This window comes from Tupaia chinensis, unplaced genomic scaffold (genome assembly GCF_000334495.1).
Source record: "Tupaia chinensis unplaced genomic scaffold, TupChi_1.0 Scaffold144089_1, whole genome shotgun sequence".
NCBI classification, from domain to species: Eukaryota; Metazoa; Chordata; class Mammalia; order Scandentia; family Tupaiidae; genus Tupaia; species Tupaia belangeri.
The window spans coordinates 222,721-247,455 of record NW_006203943.1 but is presented as its reverse complement, the minus strand read 5'-3'; the positions used below and the strand labels follow the sequence as shown (position 1 = coordinate 247,455).

Here is a 24,735-nt window from a genome sequence, read left to right as displayed (position 1 = left end):
AATGTGTATGAAATCTTCAAATGGACTGGTGTGAAGAGTATTCATGTTGGTAATTCATTTTACAAGCTGTAGTGATGTACAGTGATAGAATGTATAAAATAATTTTAAAAAAAAGAGAAAAACAATTCAGTTCTAATAATGAGTTTTCAGTGAAGGATCTCTAGAACCTAGTATTCATTCATTTATTCATCTATCCATCAAATACTAGCAAGTGCATATTGTTTTGGATGCTGTGCTATTTACTATTTTGGTGATTTTTCTTTCCCCTTTGAAAGCTTGCTGAAAATTGCTGACTGTTGGCAGGTTAAAAAGAAAACACATATACACTTTAACATACACACACACACACACACACACACACACACATGGGAGCTGTACAAAATATGAATGCAAAGAGATGATTGAGTCATATATACAATTTTTATAGGAGAGAGAAATATGGGGAAATTAATAGGCCCAATGCTCAGACAGTGGTTAGTAAATGCTTTGTTTTGGGAGTTGGATGAGACCATCAAGTTAATAAGTGAGGGGCAAAATTGCACAGAAACAAAGGTTACCTGTTGACACAGTTTCTTAGGTGATTTCTCAGAGCTGCCCTCAGAATAGTTGGAAAGGTGGAGGTATCTGGGTGTGGAGACCTTTAGTCCCCCACCTACCTTTCCTTGCTTGATGAGATTCCTAGGGAGGGGTTAAGATCTTTGCATTCCTATTTGAAAGAAATTTACTTAGATAAGTAAATTCCAGAGAGCCTCTCCCTTTGTTTAGAGTGGAGAGAACTAGACAAAAGTTCCAAGAACTGTGACTCCAGAGCAGTTTCTAAGACGTCAGATTGCCAGCCTTTGGGGATATTGTGTCCTGAGCCCCAACAGTACATAAGAAATACAATGAAGAAAACAGTGTACAAGGTAGCTGCCCTTATGGAGCAATGTTCTGCTGAGGAAGACAGACAAATATCACAAAAATTAAAATACACTGTGCTATTTGAGGTTGTCTGGTCTAGCAGATCAAGGGTGGGGATTGGAAAAGCTTCCCTAAGCTAGTGACATTTGTATGGAGCTCTAAAAGCCAGTTTAAAAGATACTGTAATTCAGGTGAGAAGTTTATGGTTACTATAGTGGAAAAGGTGAACACTGAGAAATTGAAAAGAATTCCAGTTTTAGAGGTAACTGATAGTATGTTGTGATTGAATAATGAGGAAAAAGGACGAGGTGAATAAGAAATTAATCTTTTAGTGAGTGCTACTGTGTGTGGTGTGGTTTTATAATTCATTCTACAAGGTAAGCACCATTCTTCCCTTTTTACTGTTGAGGAAACAGGCACAGTTCACATTTGTAGCAGTCAGGTCAGGATTTAGTCCAATGGACAAATGAGCTTTTGGGCCCATTTTTTGAAGATGCTTTGACAGGTATTCTGCTTATATTAGTTGAAATGAGATTCCCCACTTTCCCCATATTCATACGAGAAAAAGCATTGACAGTTACAGGATATTAGTGAAACGTGACTGTTAAGTTTTTCAGCTTTGTGATACAGAGATAAAGTTAACTTTAGCCTTAACTCTGCTTATGGTTATTCAAGAGTGCTGTATAAATTGTTACAAACTGTTTTGAATCTTTTCTTTGAACATGAGCCAATAACATGATGTTTTTACAGAGACGACGTTCTCAATAACAAACAGTACCTGGGAAGATTTCTAAGCATGGCATTGAAGTCTGTCTAAATTCTGCCCTGGCCAAGTTTTTCATTCCTTGATTGCACTCTCACTCAGCTGTTTCTTCCTTTCTGCCCTTGCCTACCCCCTATAACTAATATTGTCTCAGTAGCGGACCTTGGCCCTTCTATGTATACATGCGACTCATCAAGCCTGCTTTCCTCATTTGTTACGATCTTCCATGTTTTGTCAGTTTTGTTATTAGTAAGAGAAAATAGGGGATTTTTAAAAGTTTTATTTAGCTCATGGTTTGAAGGTCCAGGGTTTAAGGGCCACCTATAGTGTGGGCTCTTTGGCTGCATCTCAACATGGTGGAAGGCAGGAATAGAGTAGTCTGTTCCTTGGGTCTCTCTCATTGCCTCTTCTTATAAACCCACATGGAGTCAGTCATAGAGGCCCCACCTTGATCACTTAATCACTCCTAAAGGTCCACCTTTCCACATTAAGTTTTTTTTCATTAAAGCATTAGGTTTCTTTCCCTCTTCTTAATACTGTCACAACAAAATCTCAACACATGAATTTTGGGGAGACACAAACCATAGTGTTAGAGTGATCCATGTTGCAGACTATGGAAGAATTCAGACTCAGAGATTAAATGACTAGAAAAGGTTTATTCACTTTATAAAGGAGGAAAAGGGCAGATGTGGAGAATTGCATCACCTCTGAAGAGTTGGGGGCTGGAGATTTTTTTTTTTTTTGGAGAGATTTTCACTGTAGGGCGCGTGCGCTCGCCAGACAGAGAGAGACATAGAGACAGAAAGCGAGAAATCACCTCCCAGGGGGGATGGTCACGCCGCAATCCCTTCTCCTCCATTCTCCTCTCGGGATCTTGGGCACGCACGCACACGCGCCCAGCGTGAGTTTTAAGCCACCGGGTCCGGGACACGAACCGCGGTCGACTACGTGGGAGTCCAGTGACATAGCCATTACGCTAACTGCTGGTTCCCGGGCTGGAGATTTTTTAAGGAATGGGATTTAAGGTAGGGTTGTTAAGGTGGTCCTAAGACAAGATGGCAGGTGGTCCTTTACAACATCTAGGTTGTACCCTCGTTAGCTCTGGGTGAATCAGCCATCTGCAGTAAGACCAAGCAGCCTCCATTTTTCCCTCCTTTCAGGTCAAAATCATCTTCTGATCCCAAGGAATTCCCCACTGGGGCATGTTCCCTCTCATTGGACAGGCCAGATTGGGTTTGATCCTTTAGAACTTTCTTGCCTCCCTGTCAAAGGTACTCAGGGGTTCTGGATACCTTTCCTTCCTTCCAAGAGAGCCTAAGACAAGAGACAGACATTCAGGAGTTGATGGAGAAGGGGGAAATAATGCCTGAGGCATCGGGGAGCTTTGAATGTGCCCTTCCCATTAAAATGTCTGGGAGGTACTAAATATGCCCTTGTCATCCCATCTCAATGTCAGGATCACTTTTATGTAACATTAACATATATAATAACATTAGCATATTTTAATATATACATTGGCTTTTCTGTAAGATTCTAACCTCTTAGAAACTGCAATAAAGGGGAGAATGACTTGACTTCCCTTTTAACAAATGGGAAGAATACTCCACAGGAGACAATTCTAGTCTGTGTTTCTGTGGAAATGTTGATAATCCCCCCCTTTTTTTCTTTTTAAAAATGTTTTAGCATAGGGTGAGCCATAAAGAGCAGTATTCACCAAGGGGGAGAGAGAGAGAGAGAGAAAGAAAGGGAAAGTGAGGAATCACCCCCCAGGAGCTGGGATTTGGGGCATGTAGGCACAGACATCTGGCATGAGTTTCAAGCTGCCAGGTTTGGGACTCGAACCACTATCAGCCATGTGGGGAGTCCAGCTCCTTAACCACCATGCCACTGCTGGCTCTGGATGAATCTCACTTTTAATAAATGAAGATTATTTTCTTTCAAAGACAAGATCTTGGTGATCCTTCTGCTTCAGCCTCCCTGAGCCACTGGGATTACAGATATGCCCCTCCATACCTGGGCTTTTGGTTGGACTGAGAATTGAACCTAGATCTCCCATGTGATCTCATCCTGCAGAACACAGAGTCTTAGGAGTGTTTGCCACTGTGGTGGCTGGGCAAGGATGAGGATAATTGAATGGACTTACTAGTTGGTAAATTTTGATTTAGTAGAGTCTACAGGTCTAATTACTCTATTGGGTTGTTCGAAAAGTGATGATGTATTTTTTCCATGTTTTTCTGTGCAAAAATGTGTCATGATTTTCCCTGACAACCCAATAATTTATTCTTTACTTAGACAAAGGAAGAGGAAATGTGAACTCCACTCTCTGGAGTGAGACAAAGAATGAATAAGGTCAGAGATGTTATAAAAGAAGGAATTCTGAAACAGCAAGCAATACAGAGAAACCTTTGTTTACTTGTTAATAAAACCTGTACATTTTTTGCAATTTTTGAACCTGTGCAGTTCCCTAAGGCTTATTCTGTTTCCTCTGTTTCTGTGTAAGAACTAGCTGTGAAAACTCCAAATAAGCAAATATTGTATAGCTATTTTAAAAGATGGTATATATGTATAAGTGATATTTGAGAGGCTTTACTGTGCCCTGTCTTGGGTTGAGAAATCCAGGGGGAAAAAGAAATGAGGTTGTTGATAGAAAGGAGTCATGTTAAGTTCCAGTCACATACTAAGTGCTAAGCACATGTTAGGTTTTTAGAGTTTTAGATTGATCAGTAGTCTTCATGTTCAAAGAACACATAATTTGGCAGTGCAGAGAGATGTCAGGTTAAAAAAAAAAAAAAAGAATTGTATGTCCCACTATGCTGGATATAAAAGGCCTCAATTTTCTACTCTCAATTTTTTTGCTTTTTGACAAAGCATGAATCTAAAAGAGCTTTTTAGAGAAAGTCATCTATTCTTAGTTGGTATTTCTACTTCTGCCAGTGAATTTCTTTCCAAACTCTTTTTTTCTTTAATTTGCCAGAGTGCATGTGTACTTAAGGATGGGGAGAATTGTCATACTATTGTAATAATTTCTCCCTCTTTTTGGGGTTGTGGGCACATATATACACGTGCCTGATGTGTCTTTCAAGCTACTGGGTCCCAGACTCAGCTGTATAATGCCATGTGGGATCTAGCTTCCTTGACCACTAAACCACCAGCTGGTCCTAAGAAACATGCATAAAGTGCATACAGTGTTCAAAAGATATATCAATGCAACAAATGATATATTTGTACAATGTTAAAAAAGAAAGGGAAAAACTGTCTCTTTAATGTTTATAAGAATCACATTTAGGGGCCAGCAGGTGGCATCTGGATTCCCACTTGGCACCATGGTTCAAGTCACAGACTTGGTGGCTTGAACATCACAACAAGTAAATAAATGTTTAAAAAAAAGAATCACCAGGACCAGCAGTTGGTATAATGGCTATGTCGCTGGACTACCTTGTAGTCCACCACAGTTTGAGTCCCAGACCTGGTGGCTTAAACTCACTCCGGGCACGTGTGTGTGCATGCCCAAGATCCTGAGAGAAGAATGGAGAAGGGATGGTAGCATGGCCATCCCTTCTGGGAGGTGATTTCTCGCTTTCTCTCTCTCTCTGCCTCTCTCTGACTTTCTGGCGAGTGCACATACCCTATAGCAACCCCCCCCCCCAAAAAAAAATCACTTTTAAATACCTTCCAGACAGCTGGTATTTCAGTAGTTTGATTAGCACATCAACAGCGTTAAACTGGCTCAATGTTTAAACACAGATCTTCAGTCATATCTAGAGAAAGTATGAACAGTGAATTCAACTGGGTAAAATGGATGGACAAAATGCAGTTCAATTGCTAGATCACTTAGAAAGGAACAGAAGTGACAAAAGCCTAACTTAGGCTCAGCTGTGGTAGGACAAACCAGTAAACGCTGCTACTCAGCAGGCCAGGGGTGCATGGAGGCCCGGGTTCATTTCTTCTTCTGACTCCCTAAAAATCTGCCATGGTTTAGCCTACCACACATTTAATCTTAGCTACTCAGGAATCTGAGACAGGGGAATCTTGAGTTTACGGCCATTGAGGCAACTCTTTTTTGAAAGAGCCAAGCCTGACCCATCCATGATGTACTGCTAGGACAAAGTGATGTGCAGGCTGGTATTATATGGGAGGCCAGGGTTCGAGTCCCCATCCAATCTACCTAAACTCCGGGCACAGTGATATGTGCCTATAATCATAATGGCTGGATGTGGCTGAGGCAGGAACCTTATGACATAGCAAGACCATGTTTTTAAAAAAATAAAATCCTAATTTAAGGTCTTGAAGAGATTTTATATGTAGTCATTTGTTGCTTAATGATAGGCATATGTTTTGTAAAATGCACTGTTAGGAGATTTCCTTGTAGGAACAGTAGAGATTTTGTATTTACACAAACCTAAATGGTGTAGTTTATTATATTCCTGAGCTATACAGTATAACTTATTATTTTATGGGACTACTGTCACGTGTGCAGTCTATTTTTGATTGAAATATCCTTATATAGCTTGTGATTTCATAATATATTTACGTATACACATGCACACAATCACTAGAGATCTTCAAAAAGTTCAGGGAGAGGCCCAGTAGTCTAGTAAAGGGAGCTTGAACTCATAGCTGACCATTGTTTGAATCCTGGCCTTGGCAACTTAGAGAACATTCCAAGTGCATTGAATGCTTGCCCCCAATCCCAAAAAGATGAAGAAATGGAGAAGATATTGTGTAGGGACTACACCCACAGGAGGGGGTTGCTTTCTATCTCTTTCTCCTTTTCTCTCTGTCTCTGACAAGACCTGGTACACTGTAGCAATTTTTTAAAATAAATTAAAAATTCATGGACTTAAAAATATTTTGCACTAAAATAAAATTGTACTTTAATTTCATATTGCCCCAAACTGTTTTTTTTTTTTTTGGAGAGGTTTTTTTCGCTATAGGGCGCATGCACTTGCCAGACAGACAGAGAGAGACATAGAGACAGAAAGTGAGAAATCACCCCCCAGGGGGGATGGTCACACCGCAATCCCTTCTCCTCCATTCTCCTCTCGGGATCTTGGGCACGCACGCACATGCGCCCGGCGTGAGTTTTAAGCCACCGGGTCGGGGATGTGAACTGCAGTTGACTACGTGGGAGTCCAACGACATAGCTATTACACTAACTTCTGGTTCCCATTTCTATAAACTTTTTGAAGGCCCCTCATGTGTAGAGAAATTTTTACTTTTGAAGATTTTTCATAAGTATGCACTGTGTCTTACTGAAACAAAAGCTTTTTCCAACTACCTGCAAAACAAGGTAGGAAGCCTCTGAAAAAACATAGTTCAGGAACTTAGCGTAGGTATTTCGATGATAGCCTCTAAGTTTTTTCTTTTATCACTTGGACTACAGGCTGTTTAGAATTCAACAGAAATAAGCTAGAAAACAGAGTAGCCTCTTCATATTTAAAATTTTAAGAGCTCTGAAAGCAAAGTAAAATAATAAATTGTAATTCTTAATGTAATGGATTCAAATAAGTAAGTGTCAATACTTTGAATAGACATTGGTGAAGCAAAGAAAGGAATGCATAATTACAGTGCTTCCACAAATATACACAATTTTTATGATCTTTTATTTCCTTCATGTCCAAGTTTCCAGAGATGAACAAGCATGTCACTTTAATTTAAAAATTATTAAGTGACTTCCATTCATTGAAGTGGAAATTTGTTTTTAGTGTTACTAATAGTGAATGAAAATAAGTTTTCATTTAAGAAAACAGATTTTCAAAATAATAAGGCAGTTATTACTATTTTACAAACAAATATATAATAAGATAGCTGTAGTGTTTCCAAATTAAAACAAGAAGATTAAGAACTTATGAAATATCCGTATGTACAGATTATTAAATCGTTATATGATTACCTATAAGCCTACCTGCATACCTCATTGTAATCATCTTTAACTCAGCTGTTTCTCTAATTTTCCTCCTCACTAAAGCATTTCTGCTTTCTCACCCAGATCACAGGCTTAATCACATCCCCGTTTGCACCATGACTTTCCCTGTTCACACTCCCGTCAACAACACATGGTGCGTACTTAATTACATGTCATATCCCCGTATGGCCTATTAGCTCCTCAGTGGAAGGGACTTGATCATTTTTCCCTCCTCAGAGCCTAGCACCCAGATGGTTTTCAACAGATGTTTATTGAATCATTAAGCTTACATTTTTATATTTTACAAGTAGGTAAAGCTACACCTCATTTTTAATATGAAGGTGGTTTTAGAATAAACATATAAATAAAATACTTTAAAGGTACCATGACTTTTTAAAGACATCATTCTGTTTATCTTATATTATCCATTAGTCACTTTTATAATGGGTTGTCGGAAAAGTCATGATGCATTTTTGCATAGAAAAACATGGCATGACTTTAACAACAATCTAATAAATGTATTTTGCAGATAATTTATTTCTTCAAAACAAGGAACAAGGAAACATGGCTTTTTATATATTTTTATCTTTCATAATTCCTTAAGTAACTTTAGGTTTATCATAATTGTTTCTTCACAATTGCTTTATTTTAGATTCTTCCCCACACCCAATAATGTGTGTGCTTGCCTGAGAAAGACAGAGAGAGAAAGAGGAAAAGTAAAAAATCACCCCCCAGTGGGGATAACTACACTGCAGCTCTTCTTTATTCTCCTCTTGGGATTTGGGGTACGCATATACACACATATGCCTGGTATGATTTTCAAGCCATGATGTCCGGGACTTGTCAAGTATGATCCTGTGTCTCTGTCTCTTGTGAGTGTGCAGACATACCTTATTAAAAAAAAAAAAGAAAAGAAAAGAAAACCCAAAGCTCATTCAGGGCTAGTCAGGTGGCATTATGGTCAAGGTATCTGGATCCTATATGGCCGAATGTCTGTTTTGAGTTCTGGACTCTATGGCTTGATAAATATGCCAGATGTGTGCATACATGCCCAAAATCCCGAGGAGAAGAGAGGAGATGGGACTGTGACATGGTCATCACCCCAAGGGGTTGCTTTCTCTCTTTCGGTGCCCACCCCCTGCCCGCCTCTGTGAGTGTGCATGCCCTATAGCAAATTAAAAACAAAACTCCCATTCAGCATCCTTTTAGAGAAAATGAAAAATTTTCTCTTTTCATTTTATTAATTCAGAAGCAGACAATAAAAATGCTTTTTAAAATAATTTTCTTCATTGCAGCTGACACATGAGTTAATTCTACCTTGGTCAAACACACTTATTTATGTTGTAGCTTTTACAAGAAAGCTTGGATTAGAAGTAGATTATTTTCGGGGCCAGCAGGTGGCATGGTGGTTCAGATGCTGGACACTCCCACATGGGTTATCACAGTTCAAGTCCCGGACCTAGGGGCTTGCTTTCTCACTTTCACTCTCTCTGGTCAAATTAAAATGAATGAATGAATAAAATTAAATAAATAATTTTGTAGACTATTTTCACCTCATTTTAATCTTGTTGTTACATTGTTCAATTCCTCCCGTGATATGACAACTACTTGATAACTCTTTTGTATACTAGAAGCAGGTAATAAAGTGGCATCTAAAGTAATTACATGCTTAATACTGTTACATAAATGTTCATGTCCAGCTGACAATGACACAGGGACATGAACATTCTTGGTTAAAAATGCTTATTTTGGGACCAGCAGATGACATTAATTGTTACCTAGCTGTACTCCCACATAATCGACTGCAGTTTGAGTCCCGGAGCTGGCAGCATAAAACTCATGCCAGACACATGTGCATGCGTGCCCAGGATCCTAAGAGGAAAATAGAGGAGAAGGGATTATGGTGTGGCCATCCTCCAGGGGGTGATTTCTCACTTTCTGTCTCTCTGGAGAATGCATGCACCCTATTGCAAAAATCTCTATTAGAAAATACTTATTTTAATAATGTCCATTTGGCTTCAGCATGCAAAACTTGAAATATGGTAAAATATATATTTATTTACTTTAATAATCATTGTCTTTTTTTTGGTAGAGGTTTTCAATATATGGCGCGTGCGCTCGCCAGACAGACAGAGAGAGACAGAAAGCGAGAAATCATCCCCCCAGGGGGAATGGTCATGCCGCAATCCCTTCTCTTCCATTCTCCTCTTGGGATCTTGGGCATGCACACACATGCCCGTCGTGAGTTTTAAGTCACCGGTTCCGGGACGCAAACCGCGGTCGACTACGTGGGAGTTCAGCGACATAGCCATTACGCTAACTGCTGGTTCCCAATAATCATTGTCTTTAAATCTAGATACAGCTGTTGAAAAAGATCCTAATATGCCACCTCAAAATGTGCCTCTTTGACATACGGATTATTTTGAGCTGAAGATTATTTAGAAATAGCAGATACCAGAGGAAAGAACTCTCTGCCCTCCCACTGCTTTCCCCCTTTCTGCCTAAATGCAAGGCATAAATTTTCCTGTGTAAAGGTGCCATGAATCTTTCGTAAAGGTTTTTCCCTTTCTCTAACCAGGAAGACCAGAAACTGCCAATATTTATCTGTATAATGCATCTTACTAAACAACCCTTATCTGCCACACATTTTCTAGGTATTCTCATAATTTACCACCCCTAGTAGCCCAAAACACCTTTTTCTTTGACTAAAGTCACTTTGTAGTTTATCATCCTTTGTTAAAGTCACATATAAATCCTCCTGTTGAACCTTTACTTCTTTTCTGATGCTCCTATGAATCATAAAATTTGTAAGCTTTATCTTCTGTTAATCTGTTTTTTGTTCTTTAAATTCACATGTCTGGCCGATGGAAGAGTTTTTTCCTTCCCTGCATTGTAACATAATAGTCACTTAAGAGCATAGGCTTCCGGGAACCAGCAGTTAGTGTAATGGCTATGTCGCTGAACTCCCACATAGTCGACCGCGGTTCGCGTCCCGGACCTGGTGGCTTAGAACTCACACTGGGTGTGTGTGCGTGTGTGCCCAAGATCCCAAGAGGAGAATGGAGGAGAAGGGATTGTGGCGTGACCATCCTCCCTGGGGGGTAATTTCTTGCTTTCTGTCTCTCTGTCTCTCTCTGTCTGTCTGGCGAGCGCACGTGCCTTATAGTGAAAACCTCTCAAAAAAAAAAAAAATAGAGCATAGGCTTCAGAGTATTGCACTAAAATGAAAGCTCGCATTTGAATCCTGGTTTATTATTTTACTATGAAAACTCGAGCAAAAGTATCAACCTCTCTACACCTTTTCTTTTTTATTTGCCGAAGGGCACATTTGCTTGCCAGAGAGCGAGAAAGAAATCACTTCCAGTGATTTGTGGTCATGCTGCAATCTCTTATCTTCTATTTCAAAATACCATCAAGATTTGGGGCAGGCATGCAAATGTTCCCAGCAGGTTTTTCAGCCTGCCAGGGCTAGAATTTGAACCAGAGTTGGCATGGGGGATTCGATTCCCTAGTCACAGCACTTAACTGCTGCACCGTGATGCCAGGCTTCCACAGACGCTGCTATTTTTACCTATAAAATGAGTGTAATGAGAGTAACTGGTCCTTCCTTGTAGGTGTGGTGAAATAAATTAGACTATGGAAATTACACAATGCCTAAAATGTAGTAACCATCCAAAAAATGATAAACTATTGTATTATTATTCTTGATTTTTTTATTAAAAACTGTTAAGTGATTAATGAGTAGGAGAAATATCTGTCTACTCTTATTGCTTCTCCCTGTCTCATGAAGTCTCTGATTACATGGAAATATAGCTATAAAGAATTTCATTTTGGGGCCAGCAGGTGATGTGGTTATTGTGCTGGACTCCCACATGATGGACCATGGTTTGGGTCCCAGACCTGGTGGCTTGCTTTTCTCACTTCCCTTACATCTTTCTCTCTCTCTTTCTGGTGAGCAGACATGCCCTATAGCAAAATTAAATAATAATAAAACATATAATTAATTCTATAAAAAAAAAGAATTTCAGTTCGAATAAGATTTACATACAATTCTGTTTATAATAATTTGAAATTAGTTTTTTTAAAGAGAGATTTTTGCCATAGGGTACATGTGCTCACTGGATTGAGAGAGAGAGACAGAGATGCAAAAAATAAGAAATCACTCCCCCAGGGGGGATGGCCATGTCACAGTCTCTTCTCCATTCTCCTGTAGGGATTTTGGGCACACATGCACATACACACCTGGTGGGTGTTTTAAGTCACTGAGTCTGGGTCTTGAATTGCAGTGGACTATGTGGGAATCCAGTCATTACGCCACCTGCTGGTCCCTGAAAAGAATTTTAAAATATAATTTATGCCAATAAACTACATTACTAATTAATAGTAAAAATTTCTATTGTAAAGCACATAAAAACTGTGGTCTTTTCTACCCCATTTGAAATGTCATTGAATAGTAAAATTTACCATGAAAGAATTCACACTGGAGAAAGACCATATAGATGTAATCAATGTGTAAAATGCTTCACTTTTGTTTCACAATAGAACCAAATAATTCCTACTAGATAGAAATTGTATAATCATAATGAATGTGGCAAAGCCTTAAGTTCTTATTCAATACTTAACTACTCATGAAAAAATTCATACTGGAGAAAAACCATGTAAATGTAGAGTTTGTGGAAAAACTTTCAAACGAAGTTCAGCTCTCATTCAATATCAGAGAATGAATAGTGAAGAAAGACCCTGTAAATGGAATGAATGTGGGAAAACTTTCAGTAATGAAACAGTTACTAAGTAACTTACTTATACTGGAGATAAACCATTTCTATGTCTGCAACATAGGATGTCTTTTGAGACTTCGATTCAACATCAGAGGATTCATACAGGAGACAAAACTTAAATGTAATACATGTGAGAAAAGTTTAAGACAGAGTTCATCACTTATTGCACATCAAAGAATTAATACTGGAGAAAAACCCTACAAATGTAGTGCATGTGTGAAACTCTTTAGCCAGAAGTCATCTGTTACTAATCATTATCAAATTCATACTGAAGAGGACTCCTTAAAAGCAGATTTACATGTGTAAAAAGCTTAAGCCAAAGTTCATCAGAGAATACTTGAGACTGATTTGTTAAATATAATGAATATGAGAAAATTATTTTAATTTAGTTCTTATCAAATATTAAATTTTGAGGACAAACCTTGGAAAAGTGATAAATATGGAGAAAACCTTCATACCTGTCAGTCACTTTTTAAAAATAGCTTGAGAGGAGAACTAGTGCTTTCAGGGAATAAGAGAAATGAAGATTTTCTGCTCAGAATTCGCCCTTCAGATCTCATTCTTGAGTGCCTCCACACACTGAGTGACTACACAGGTCTAAGTAAACCATAGCCAAACATCCAAATACCATTAGGGTCAACATATTCCTCAATCAAACTTCTAGAAATTAGGAAGAAAGGTATAACCCTTCAGATGACTAGAAATCACCACAGAAGCACAAGAAATATGAGAAACCAAGAAAATATGTCTCCCCCAAAGGAAAAGAATAACTCTTCTTCATCCACAGACACTGCAATGAAACTCGCAGCAATGTCTGATAAAGAATTTAGAGTATTTATAGTGACAAAGCTAACAGAGATGAAAGAGAAGAGAGACAATGAACTCCAGAAAAGGCAGGAGAAAAGAGCTGATGAGTTCTAGGAGGTGAGGAAGTTCTTGCATGAACTGAAAGAGGAAATGCACACCATAAAAAAGAACCAAGTGGAACTGTTAGAGATGAAGACTGTAACATAGGAAGTCAAAACCTCCCTTGAAAGTATTAAAAGCAGACTAGATCATACAGAAAATCGAATCTCAGATGCAGAAGATAGTATTGCTGAACTAGAAAAATCCACCATGAAGACAGAAAGATTAGCCCTCCCCAAAATGAGAATAATATACAAGAAATACTAGATACCATTAAACATCCAAACATCCAGATAGTCAGTATCCCAGAAGGTGAAGAGACTAATAAGGGCATTGATAATCTATTCCATGAAATCCTGGAAGAAAACTTTCCAAACCTAGAGAGGGATTAATAGATCCAGACACAAGAAATACAAAGGACCCCAAATAGAATCAACCCAAGAAGGTTTTCTCCAAGACATATAGCCAGATTGACGAAAACCACAGAAAAAGACAAGATACTAAGGTTGGCAAGAGAGAAACATCAAGTTACCTACAAAGGATATCCCATCATGCTAAGAGCTTACCTCTCATTAGAAACAGTGTGAGAAAGGAAAGAATGGGAAAATATACTCAAAGTGTTGAGTGAAAACCATTTTTTATGGAGAGGTTTTTGCTATAGGGTGTGTGTGCTTGCCAGAAAGACAGAGACAGAAAGCGAGAAATCACCCCCACCCCCCGACCCGGGGTGGGGGATGGCCACACCACAAACCCTTCTTCTCCGTTCTCCTCTCAGGATCTTGGGCACACACGCACATGCACCTGGCCAGGTCTGAGACTTGGAACCGTGGTCGGCTAAATGGGTCCAGCGACGTAGCCGTTACACTAACTGCTGGTCCCCCAGAGCGAAAATCAGTTTCAACCAAGAATACTATACTTGGCAAGATTATCCTTCATATAGGAAGAGAAGTCAAGAACATTCTCAGATAAACAAAACTTGAAAGAATTTACTGACACCAGACCAGCTCTCCAAGAGGTTCTGAATGGAATACTATCTCAGGAAAACTAAAGTCAGACAAACAGAAATAAGAGTTCAAAAACAACTAAGAAAATGGCCAGCTTAATGGTAAAGACAAGTCTGGAGTTGAATGTTCTCCTATAGAATTTAAATGGAAAGATTGGGCTACAACAGAAGATAGATTAAGTATAGGAGACTGAACTGGTGAAATAGAATTGTATGACTTTTGACTAAAACTTCACTAATCTTCTGTGCTTTGTTTTCCAGAGTTAATTAATTTTTTGTCTTCTCTTAGTTGTTGACAGGTTCACCTATCTACTATTTGAACAGAATCCTAACCTGTTTCTGGCTTTAAGTCTTAAGCAAAATTCTCTTAACATTTTTTAAAATTTTGATTTATGAAAGCTAAAACTGCCTTTCTTAAAATTAAAAAATATATTTAAAAAATACTATTTAACGACCACAGTAAGCTATATAGCCTTAGCTAGGTGCTACTTTAAAGTGTATTCATTCTACTCACAAAGTTTCATGCCTAAAGTCAGACATATATTCACAGATATGTATATATCAGCTGAGCTTGCTATTGAAAGTACTTAGATTAACTAAAATATTTTGTGAATCAATAAAATTTGGGGGGAAATAAAAAGAATGGAAAGCAACTGTAGATACAAGAGAAAGTGTGGGAGGAGGATAGGAAATCACATACTGTATGCTGTGGTGATGTTCAGTGAATGAATGTTAAACATTTTATAAAAAAAAATTTTGATGCAATTCACAGTTACAGACATTGATATTAGCCATTTGTAAAAAAAAAATTTCTCATTACACTGCATATACACTATATGCTACATGTAAACATTAGTAAAATCTGGGTGTAGTAGTGTTGGATTTCTCACTAGAAGAATACTAACTGTATAAACTACTAGCATATTTATTACAGCTAACATTTCAATAGCAAATAAAAGAATTTATCTTAAATATATATGAATTTTTAGAGCAAAGGACCATATGAAAGACAACTGCCAACTACCTCTCAGTATCTAGAATTTACCTTCCCTGTCTTATTGTCAAACTTTGTGCATGATTTTTACTTTACAGAAAGAAAGATAAGACAGTGTGTGGAACAATGGAATTAAGAAATAAAAATATAGACTTTATTCCTCAACATAAGTTCCATTAAGTTCTGGACACTTTCGAAGGTAAAGATTCCAACCATTTATTCTCTTTCTGAAGAACTGAGAGTCCTTGGAATTTAACCTTGTCATGTAGTCTTTTTTACAATGTTAACTGAAGAAAAATGGGTGTCCTTTAAGGATGTTTTAAGATCACAAAACAAAAAAACAAGTCTGAAGGAGCCAAAGTCAGTCTAGTGCTTTCTAATTGAAATGCTCACAAAATAGCTCTTGTTTGATGAGAGAAATGAGCATTGTTATGGAGACGGACTCTGATGAAGCTTTCCCAGGCATTTTTTGCTAAAGCTTTGCTAAGTTTCTCAAAACACAATCATAACAAGCAGATATTGTCATACTTTGGACCTCCAGAAAGACAAGTAACATGCCTTGAGCATCCCCACAATACTGAGGTTGTGTACTTTGCTCATGACCAGTCCATATCTGCGTTGACTGAACCGCTTCCACTTGTTAGCCGCTGCCTTGACTGTGCTTTGTCTTCAGGTTTGTATTGGTAAAACCTGCTTCCAAGTCTTGATTCTACTTACTTGTTAGAATTTCTATCTAAGGCTCGCCTTTGTCTGCAGCTGATGTGGGCACAGTTTTGGTATCATTGAACAGCAAGTCTGTTCAACATTAATTTTTCAGTCAAAATTATGTAAGTTGAACCAGTTGAGATGTCTGGTGTTTGCTGTTGTTTCTGCTTTTAGTCATCAGTCATCTTTTATTGGAGCACCGACCAGATTAATTTTTCCTTGCAAATTGTTGTGGGTGATCATGTACCGTGGGCATCATCTTCGACATCTCATCCCTTCTTATAAAGAGTCATCCATTTGTAGACTGCTGTTTTTTGTGGAGCATTGTCCCCATGAACTTTTCATAAAGCATCAGATATTTTTCTGGTGATTCTTTCACCTAGATGTCATCATAAATGTGATGTTCTTGTTTCAAATTTAGCAGAATTTGTATTATTCTGATAGGTGCTCTTTTCAAACTGTTGGCCTTAGTGCCTTAAACTATTGTGTCGTTAGAAAAGTCCTGATGTATTTTTCTATGCAGAAATGCATTATGGCTTTCGACAGCCCAGTAGATTGTGTTCAGACATAGCAAGTTAATGTGCATTTATTTTGGTGCAGAAACTTTTAAAAATTTACATATAAAATTTTCATTATAAGTATCTTCCATGACCTTTTGAAAACTGCTCATATAGTAGATGGACTAAACCCAAGGAATGGAGATGTGTGATATTCTTAAACTGGTTGTGCCACTAACTGACCATGAGTCTTGGTTAAAGAACTTGATTTTTATATGCCTCAGCTTACACAAGTGCAAAATCGTAGGGCCAGCCCAAACAATCTTTTAGTGCCAGTACATAGTGAGCCTTTTTACTTTGGAGAATTGTTTTATCATGACAGTAAATGATTGTGCCTATTTTTGTACTTTCTGTATACCCTACCATGTTCATTTTTAAGTGAGATCTATTTAGTTTTATAAAAGACAAAATTTGTGGTGCTATGTTTTTTATGATTGGTACTATAAACCTCTGAAAACTGCTTTTTAATAGCTTGCCATCTACTTCAAAGGCTACAGCCCAGCAGTCTTTGAGCCACAGTTGGCATGAAAGGCAAAGGAAAGTCTCTGATGGTTCAAGAATTGCCTTCAGCTTGGGGATCAGGCATGTGTCCAAAGGGTCTTAGTTACATCAATGAAATCTTGGATAGTCTATCCAAGAAATTTAAGCCAGAAATAATCTGTTATGTGTCTGTAATATTTTTAAATTAGGTGCATGCCCAATAATCTTGAAGGAATTTCGACTCATTGGTAAGAGGATGGGGATTGCTTATAAGCTGGAACCTTATTTTTAATCCTGTGTGGTTCCAAACTATGGTTTTATTTATTTATACCATCAGTGAACTTTATTAATTAAAAAAATTATTGGGGAAATATTTAAACATGTTACATGTAGTATTGTGTGATTTTCTTTCTTCTTTCTTTCTCTTTTTTTTCTTTCTTTTTTTGCAGAAGGATAAGTACGCTTACCAGAGAGATTGAGAGGGAGAGGAAAAAGCATTCCCATGTAGAATAGTCATGTCACAATCCCTTCTCAGTCTCTCCCTCCTCTTGTGAGGTTGAGCATACACACATAAACACACACACACACACACACACACTTGCCTGGTATGTTTCTCAAGCCACTCGATCTAAGAGTTGTACTGCATGGTTGACCATGTGGATCCACCTACCATAACCACCAGGCAACAGAGCCAGTTCACATTGTGTGATTTTTCTAAGGAAGACAATAGAAACCTCAATCTGAGTACTTGATTACCAGGACCTTTTATCATCTACTTGCATTTATGTACAAAGATGTTTGGGTGATACCCTTTTCTTTCTTCTGTTAAGATAGTAGTGTCATTACCAGAAGGTAATTCCTATGGATAAAATAGATCTAAAGTCTTAGCTAATTCATAAGATACAGAAACAAAAATGCCCTAAAAAATATGCTGCTTACCTCATAGTGTGGCAGTTAAGTTCTGAGCAGGAAGCTGGATCCTACATGGCCAGTCTGAGTCTTGATGAGATGGAGGATTGGAGGGAAAAGATTGCAGCCTAACCGGTCCCCATCAGGAGTTTTCTCTCTCTATCTCTCTCTTCCCCCTCATATTTATTCATGTGTACCCTGGCATTAAAAACAACAACACTATTAGCATTCATTTCCTTTGACATTTCATTTCCTTAAAAGTATACTCCCAATTTCTTTCAAGAGTGTTTTTTATGAAATATTTAAGATATACAAAACAGCAGAAAATCTCGTGTGCCCACCGTCTAGTTTAAAAAATAGAATGTGACCAGTGGACTGAAAGCCCACTGTGTGTTGCCCCCCCTTATCAGTTTATCTTTTTTTTTAATAGAGATTTTTTTGCTGTAGGGTGCATGTGTTCACTGAGAAGACAGAGAAAGAAAGTGAGAAATCACACCCCAGGGGAGATGTAATCCCTTCTCCATTCTCCTCTTGGGATTTTGGGCAAGCTTGACACACCCTTCCACCCCCACCCCCATGGTGAGTTTAAGCTGCTGATCTGGAACTCAAAGCATGGTTGACTTTGTAGTGGTCCAGCAATGTAACCACCCTCTATGCCATCTGCTGATCTCTCTGCTTATCTTTTGTGCTAGAAGTCATGTTTCTGAACTCGCTCTGTTCTAATCAAAGAATGATGTTTTCCTAATACTTACAGAATAAAGTTTTATCTTTAAAAATGGTATTCAAAAGACTTTTGACATTCTGGTTCAGAGCAGGCCTTCTAGTCTCCTTGCTCTAGCTCACTGACTCATCTGCCTGGATTTTGTCTTCAGCACTGTTCAGTGTACTTAATATTTTGGTTTGGTTTTATTTTCATTAGCATTTTCCCTTCATCTTATTCATTGAAATCATGCCTAATGAATACACTTTCTACACTGTAATTTATAGTCCTTTAAAATAAAATGTATTTTCATAATTTCTGTATTATGTCTCACTATGGATATTCTATTGATGTTAGTTTCTTCCACTAGATTGAAGGCTTTTTGAAAGATGATTTAATTTTATGATAAATCAGTTTTATTTATTGTTAGCAACCAATAAATGCTTATATTTTTCTCATGAAAAATACTGATAATTCTGTTTTGCTTTATAACAATCTACCTTACACTTAACTACTTTATAAACATGAGGTATTTGTGGTCTCTGAGACTTCTAAGAAATCTAATTTTTTTTAACTATGGGTAAAAATACCTACTATCTTGTGTTCATCAGTTTTTTAAAAATTTACATTATTTTATTTTGTATATTCTTTTTTTTCATTCATCTCTATTTGATCATTCTTTTGATAAATTGATTGAATGCTCTCTGATTAGTAAAGATGTATACTGCTAGATACTGGTACATTGACTTTAAATAATCTAATGTAAGATTCATCCTGATTTAGCAAGTTTTGTCTATCTCCTCCTATCTATTTTCTGTGTAGTTGTCAGAATGATTTCTCTTAAATGCATAAGCAGTTCAGGTTAGTCTCTCTTGTGATACTGTCTTTGATCAATTTCAGCCTGTCAAGCTGGCCCCTACTGTTGCTTAAATGCAAAGTGTCTCTGACCCACTCTAGGGCCTTTCTGCTTGGTATTTGCCCAATTGTGGTTGCCAGTGTCTTGGCTTTCAATAGACCTGGCTTCTCCTTGTCAAACCTATTCAGTCTGCCCAATATAGAAAGGGTACCCTCTAATGATATCTATGAAAACTCTGTGGGTAGATCCAGCCTGGTACTGCAGTTTGTAGCAAACTGAACTACATCGAAAGTCACTTGGCCAGTGATGGTTTCAGATCTCTGGGTTGGCCTAAAAACGTGTGTATGCCTATGACCTTATAAGCTGGAGGCTGGGGAGTGAGGAATCACAGGTGTAATGAGAACCTGTGGAGGGAACTTCTCTCCATCCCTGTCTCTCTTTCTCTCTCTCTCATGCATGCACATGTACTATCATGAATAAAATAAAATAAAACTTAAATGAAAACTGCTTGGGAAATCAATCTATAATATATTGTCTGTCCCAGCCATCCCCCTCTCTGTCTTGTACATGTGCACACAATATAATATAATTCTATGGAGCAGAAAAGTTGTTCTGTCTTAGAAAGAGGCTAAAATAGGCTTATAATTCACAACTCCAAAAAACTTCACATGATATGATTAATGTCTTTCTGGTCTTCATGAGCATTTTTTTCCCCACATACTAAGTGACTCGACTAGTCTCCCGATAGGCTTCTCTTCTTGTTTTTTTTTTTTTTGTTTTTTTTTTTTAATTGTTTCCATCATCTTCTATGTCCAGCAACAGCTTTAACTCTGTGGTTAAAGATTATCACTGAGCAACTGTGATCATGGCCAGATTCAGCTGGTCTCTGCCTCACTCCAATTGCCATCTTTTAGCTCATTTTCAGTTCTTCGGGCTGAGATTTTCTGGTTTTATTTGAATCAATTTTGCCAGTAAAGTCTCACCAACGTTATATCAATTATAGCATCTCCAGAGCAAACACCTGTCATTTCTCAGAAGCCTTGGAGTTCCTGTTCCTTAGATAAAAGCACAGCATCTACTTTGAGATCCTAGTAGACCCTGCTGGGACTGTGGCCCAACACAGCTCTCTGGCTGAGCCCTGGGAGAAAGCTAGCTTGGCGGGGTCTCTGCCACCCCATTCACTGCCTCTGGCCTCCGGGTCTGAGCTCCACAGTCTGTGCTGACAAGCACCAGCTGCAGATCGGCCCCGCGAGAGAGTATCCTGTTTTAAAATACCAAAGTAACATTTCTCTTTGTTTTGTCTTACAGATATTGCTATATGGAGATTTGCCAAAAAATAAAGAAAATATTATATATTTAGCAAATCATCAAAGCACAGGTTTGTATTTTATTTTCATTAAAGGGGGCTTAGGTGTTTCTACAAATGATTCGGTCTGCTGTCTTTTCATGATTTTGTTGCTTTTATTCCTAATTAATTCATAGATAAGGAATAGAAAGTAAAAAATAGAAAAGCATTTTTCTCAATTTGGTGTATTGGTGATTATTTTCAAATTTATAGGATAAGAGTTGAAGCTACAAGGGACCAACAGAAATTTTTATATTATCTATGTATTTTCTGACTTTATTAATGAGACTGGCTCAGACTGTTTAATCTAATTACATTTGACTTTAAGCAAAAATAGCAAGACAATCAGGCCATGGTTAGCGTCTGTTTATAATTCTGGTCTATCCAGACACCTTGGCCTTTTCACTACTGACACAGTCCTGTTATTCCTGTTTCGCGGCTGATGGAATAATTCTACCAGGGTACAATATCCGAATAAAGATTACTTAAGGACCCAGCACAGGGAACATTTATGATAGTGTTGATTCTCCCTAGCCTTCCTTTATGTAGACCCAGTGGTTAGCCTTATGTAGAGTTTTCTTTTAGCTTAACAGGGTTCTCTCAACATTTCTTGCTCAGTTTCCCTGCCAACTTTCCTTTGTCCAGGTTTCAGTGAAATACTGTTCTGGTAACAGCTGTGATCTCAGCAGTGGCATGTGAAGAGGTCCTCTCTGAACAGAGCGGGTGGTGATAGTGGAAATGATAACAACTGCTACCCTCATTTGTGTGCTTAGCTATGTGTTGACCTTCAATAAGTTTCTTCAAAGTCAGGACTTCTAGGAAAATATTTCTGAAAAAAATAGTAGAATTTTAAAAATTCTTCTATACTTGCATTTGGAACAGAAGGTTCTATGGGAAGCATGAATGAGCTCCAGGCCCAGCCCACACTGACGTGAAAAAGTTGATTCGCAGTTGGAAACCACTACTTCTCTCTGTCTACCTTCTAGCACTGCTGTAGCATGGCTTCCAAGGCCAGTCAGCCAGGCTTGGGAAGGCTGCTTCTTGAATGCTTTTTTAAAATTTATAATTTAGAATAATTTCAGTAGTGATTTTAATTTACTTTAGAATTGGGGGCTTTAGTCCATATATAATGAAAGGCATGGAGCCTTTTCTTTAAAAAAATGCACAAATGAAAATTTGCATATTGTTTTAAGGCTCCAAAAAGTCCTAAAGCCTAGCTGTGGACATGTTTTATTGTTCTGTTGTATTTAGGTACTGTTTAAAAAAAGTCTTTTGAGATACTAAGAATCACAACAGTGTATTTCTGAAAGTGTAATTAACAGAAGGAATATTTCAAGTACTGCTGTTCAGCTTAGACTTTGTAGTTGGACCTCTGGTTGGCTTGCCAGAATAAATGAGTGTCCTGGCCTGATACTCAAAAGAATTAGCATTTAAATTTGTCTCTCTCCTCCTCTGTTTTCACTTGATATGTCCTTGCTATCTCTACATTCTTAGTCTGTGTTAACTTATTTCTCTCCAGGGTCATCAAGGGTATAGTGGCTGTTACTCTTTCCTCATCCTCCTTTAACTGTCTCTTGTTTTGATACTATACTTTTTTTTTTAATTTAAAATTTTATTGCCAGAGGGCATGAGTGAGAGAGAGAGAATGGAAAAAAGAGAAACTTTTAGTGAGATATGGTCATGCCACAATACTGTTTCCTCCACCTGTACATCCTGTCAAGATTTGAGACATGCATTCTTATGTGCCTGATGTATTTTTCAAGCTTCCAAGGCTGGGGTTCAGACCACTGTTGGCCCTATGACATCCACCTTCAACAGATAGCACTTAGCCTTCTGTTCTATGAGACCAATGCACTGTTTTTCTTTTTCTTTTTTTTTTCAAAGAACCATTTTATTTAACTTTATTTAATATTATTTTCCAATTTGATCAGAGAGAGACAGAGAGAGAGGAGAAGTGAGAAAGCAAGCCACCAGGTCTAGACTTGAACCATGTTCCATGGGTGTTATATGGCAGTTTTCTGGGTGTTATATGGCAGTTTTCCTGGCTAACAGCATATGTGGTGAATAGACTATCATAAAAAAGTGTGGAGTTAGAGAGTCGTAATTCATTGCTGTCCCACAGTAGGCTTTGTATCAATGGACAAATTACTTAAACTCTCAGAGGCTTAATTAATAAGGTGTGAGTATTATCTACTGATCATAATCTATCTCTTAATCCACTGAGTACATAGTTTAGGTGACTTTTTTTTTTTTAATTTGTCAGTCAAAGAAACAGAGGGAATATGAGAAAGTAGCCCTTATGGGGGGTAGCCATGCCACAATCCCTTATCATCTATTTCTCTCCCTTTTTGGGATTTTGGGTATGCACAGACATGCACACAGTGTGTTTTTCAAGTGTCTGGATCCAGGACTCAAACCATGCAGTCAGCCATGTGGGATCCAGCTGTCTTAATCACCTTGGCACCAGCTAGCCCTCTAGGTAGCATTTAATGCAGTAGTTATGATGATAGTAATTGCTTACGATGATAATAGTGCTGGATCCATGGCAGGTAAGTGCTTTATGTCCAAAGCTCTTTTAGACTGAACAGTATCTTTATGAATTAGGATGTATGATTATATAATGATGTAGATTAGGAAAATAAACTGCTATAGGGAAAGGAAAGGAAATTTTTCCTCCCTCTTTGAAGGTCCATTGAAAATCACTGACAGCAAATTTAAGAGAAGGCATATAAATTTAATGTCTACATATGTACACAAGAACCACAGAAACTATAAACTCAGGCCCAGCAATGGTGGTACAGCAGTAATACAGCACTCTGCAGGGCTGGCCACCGTATTTGGAATATCAGAACTCAGTTCCCAGGTTGACTTGTACATGCCATTCACATATGCCTGTGCCAGCAATCCTAGCTGGCTGAAAGGCTGGGGAATATGGGGCAACATGACGTAAGACCTTCTTGAGGGTTCTCATCTCTCTCTCTCTCTCATTTAATACATAAGTAGAAATAAATAAACATTACATAATTTTTAAAAATATGAATTCAAGAGGCTGGTAGGTGGCGTGCTGTTAAGAGCGCTGAAATCCACATGGCCAGCCATGGTTTGAGTCCCAGACCTGGTGTCTTGCTTTCTCATTTTCTCTCTCTCTGTCCCTCTCTGGTCAAATTAAAAATAAATAAATAACTAAAGTTTTTTTTAAAAAACATTTAAAAAATATATGAATTCAAAAGGGTTCCAAACTGTTGAGGCTTATGTACCCTCTTCATAGAGGAGTAACGGGTGCTGACCATTTTAGAGTAAGTGATTTTAGAGGGAAGAAATAGGTCCAGTGCTCAGACAGTGGTGAATAAATGATTCCTTTGGGGAGTTGGTGGGCCTGTGAGACAAGAGAGTAAGTAGCTTATGACAAAATCTGACCAGGTGTCTTGATATTTCTCAGTCTTCCTTTCTGGAGTATGAATTAGTTAAATGAAATCTCAGGGAGGCAGCAGAAGATAATTGTTTTCCTCTTTGATGGATCTGGTCTTTAGGTAAGTCATGGAATATCAGTAAATCTCTTCCTTGAGCTTTTGGAGTTAAAGAAGATCAAAACTGATCAAAAGGCAAGAGTCGGGAGTGGAAAGGTCAAAGAGAGAGCTTGTTTCTGAGGCTATTTCTTTAATTCAGCTCATCAAAGTGCTGGTCTTGGGGGGATCATTTTTTGGTACCCAACCATGCCCTCCTCTGCTCTCTTCCAAGTTAAGAGGAGCAACGGTACTGTGCTGGCTGGATCACCACTAAAGAATTCCTAACTAGCTGTATGTATTTATATTGGAAGTTATTCATGCCTACAACATGACTTCGTGCTGTACTTATTGGTAGAACACACAATAGGAGCAGTTATTGTAAAGGTATTACTATCTCAGCTATCAATAACTCAGCTATTATATAATCT

At 38.1% G+C, this 24,735-nt stretch overlaps 1 protein-coding gene across 2 annotated transcripts in view; it reads left to right on the top strand.

The window, feature by feature from the left end:
- The window catches only part of AGPAT5 (1-acylglycerol-3-phosphate O-acyltransferase 5), an 81,734-nt gene that overhangs the window by 4,831 nt on the left and 52,168 nt on the right, over positions 1-24,735 (top strand). For both annotated transcript variants that reach the window (XM_006165916.3, XM_006165917.3), the window contains exon 2: positions 20,765-20,834. In XM_006165916.3, coding sequence (XP_006165978.1) covers positions 20,765-20,834 — 70 coding nt within the window. The remainder of the gene's footprint in view (positions 1-20,764; positions 20,835-24,735) is intronic.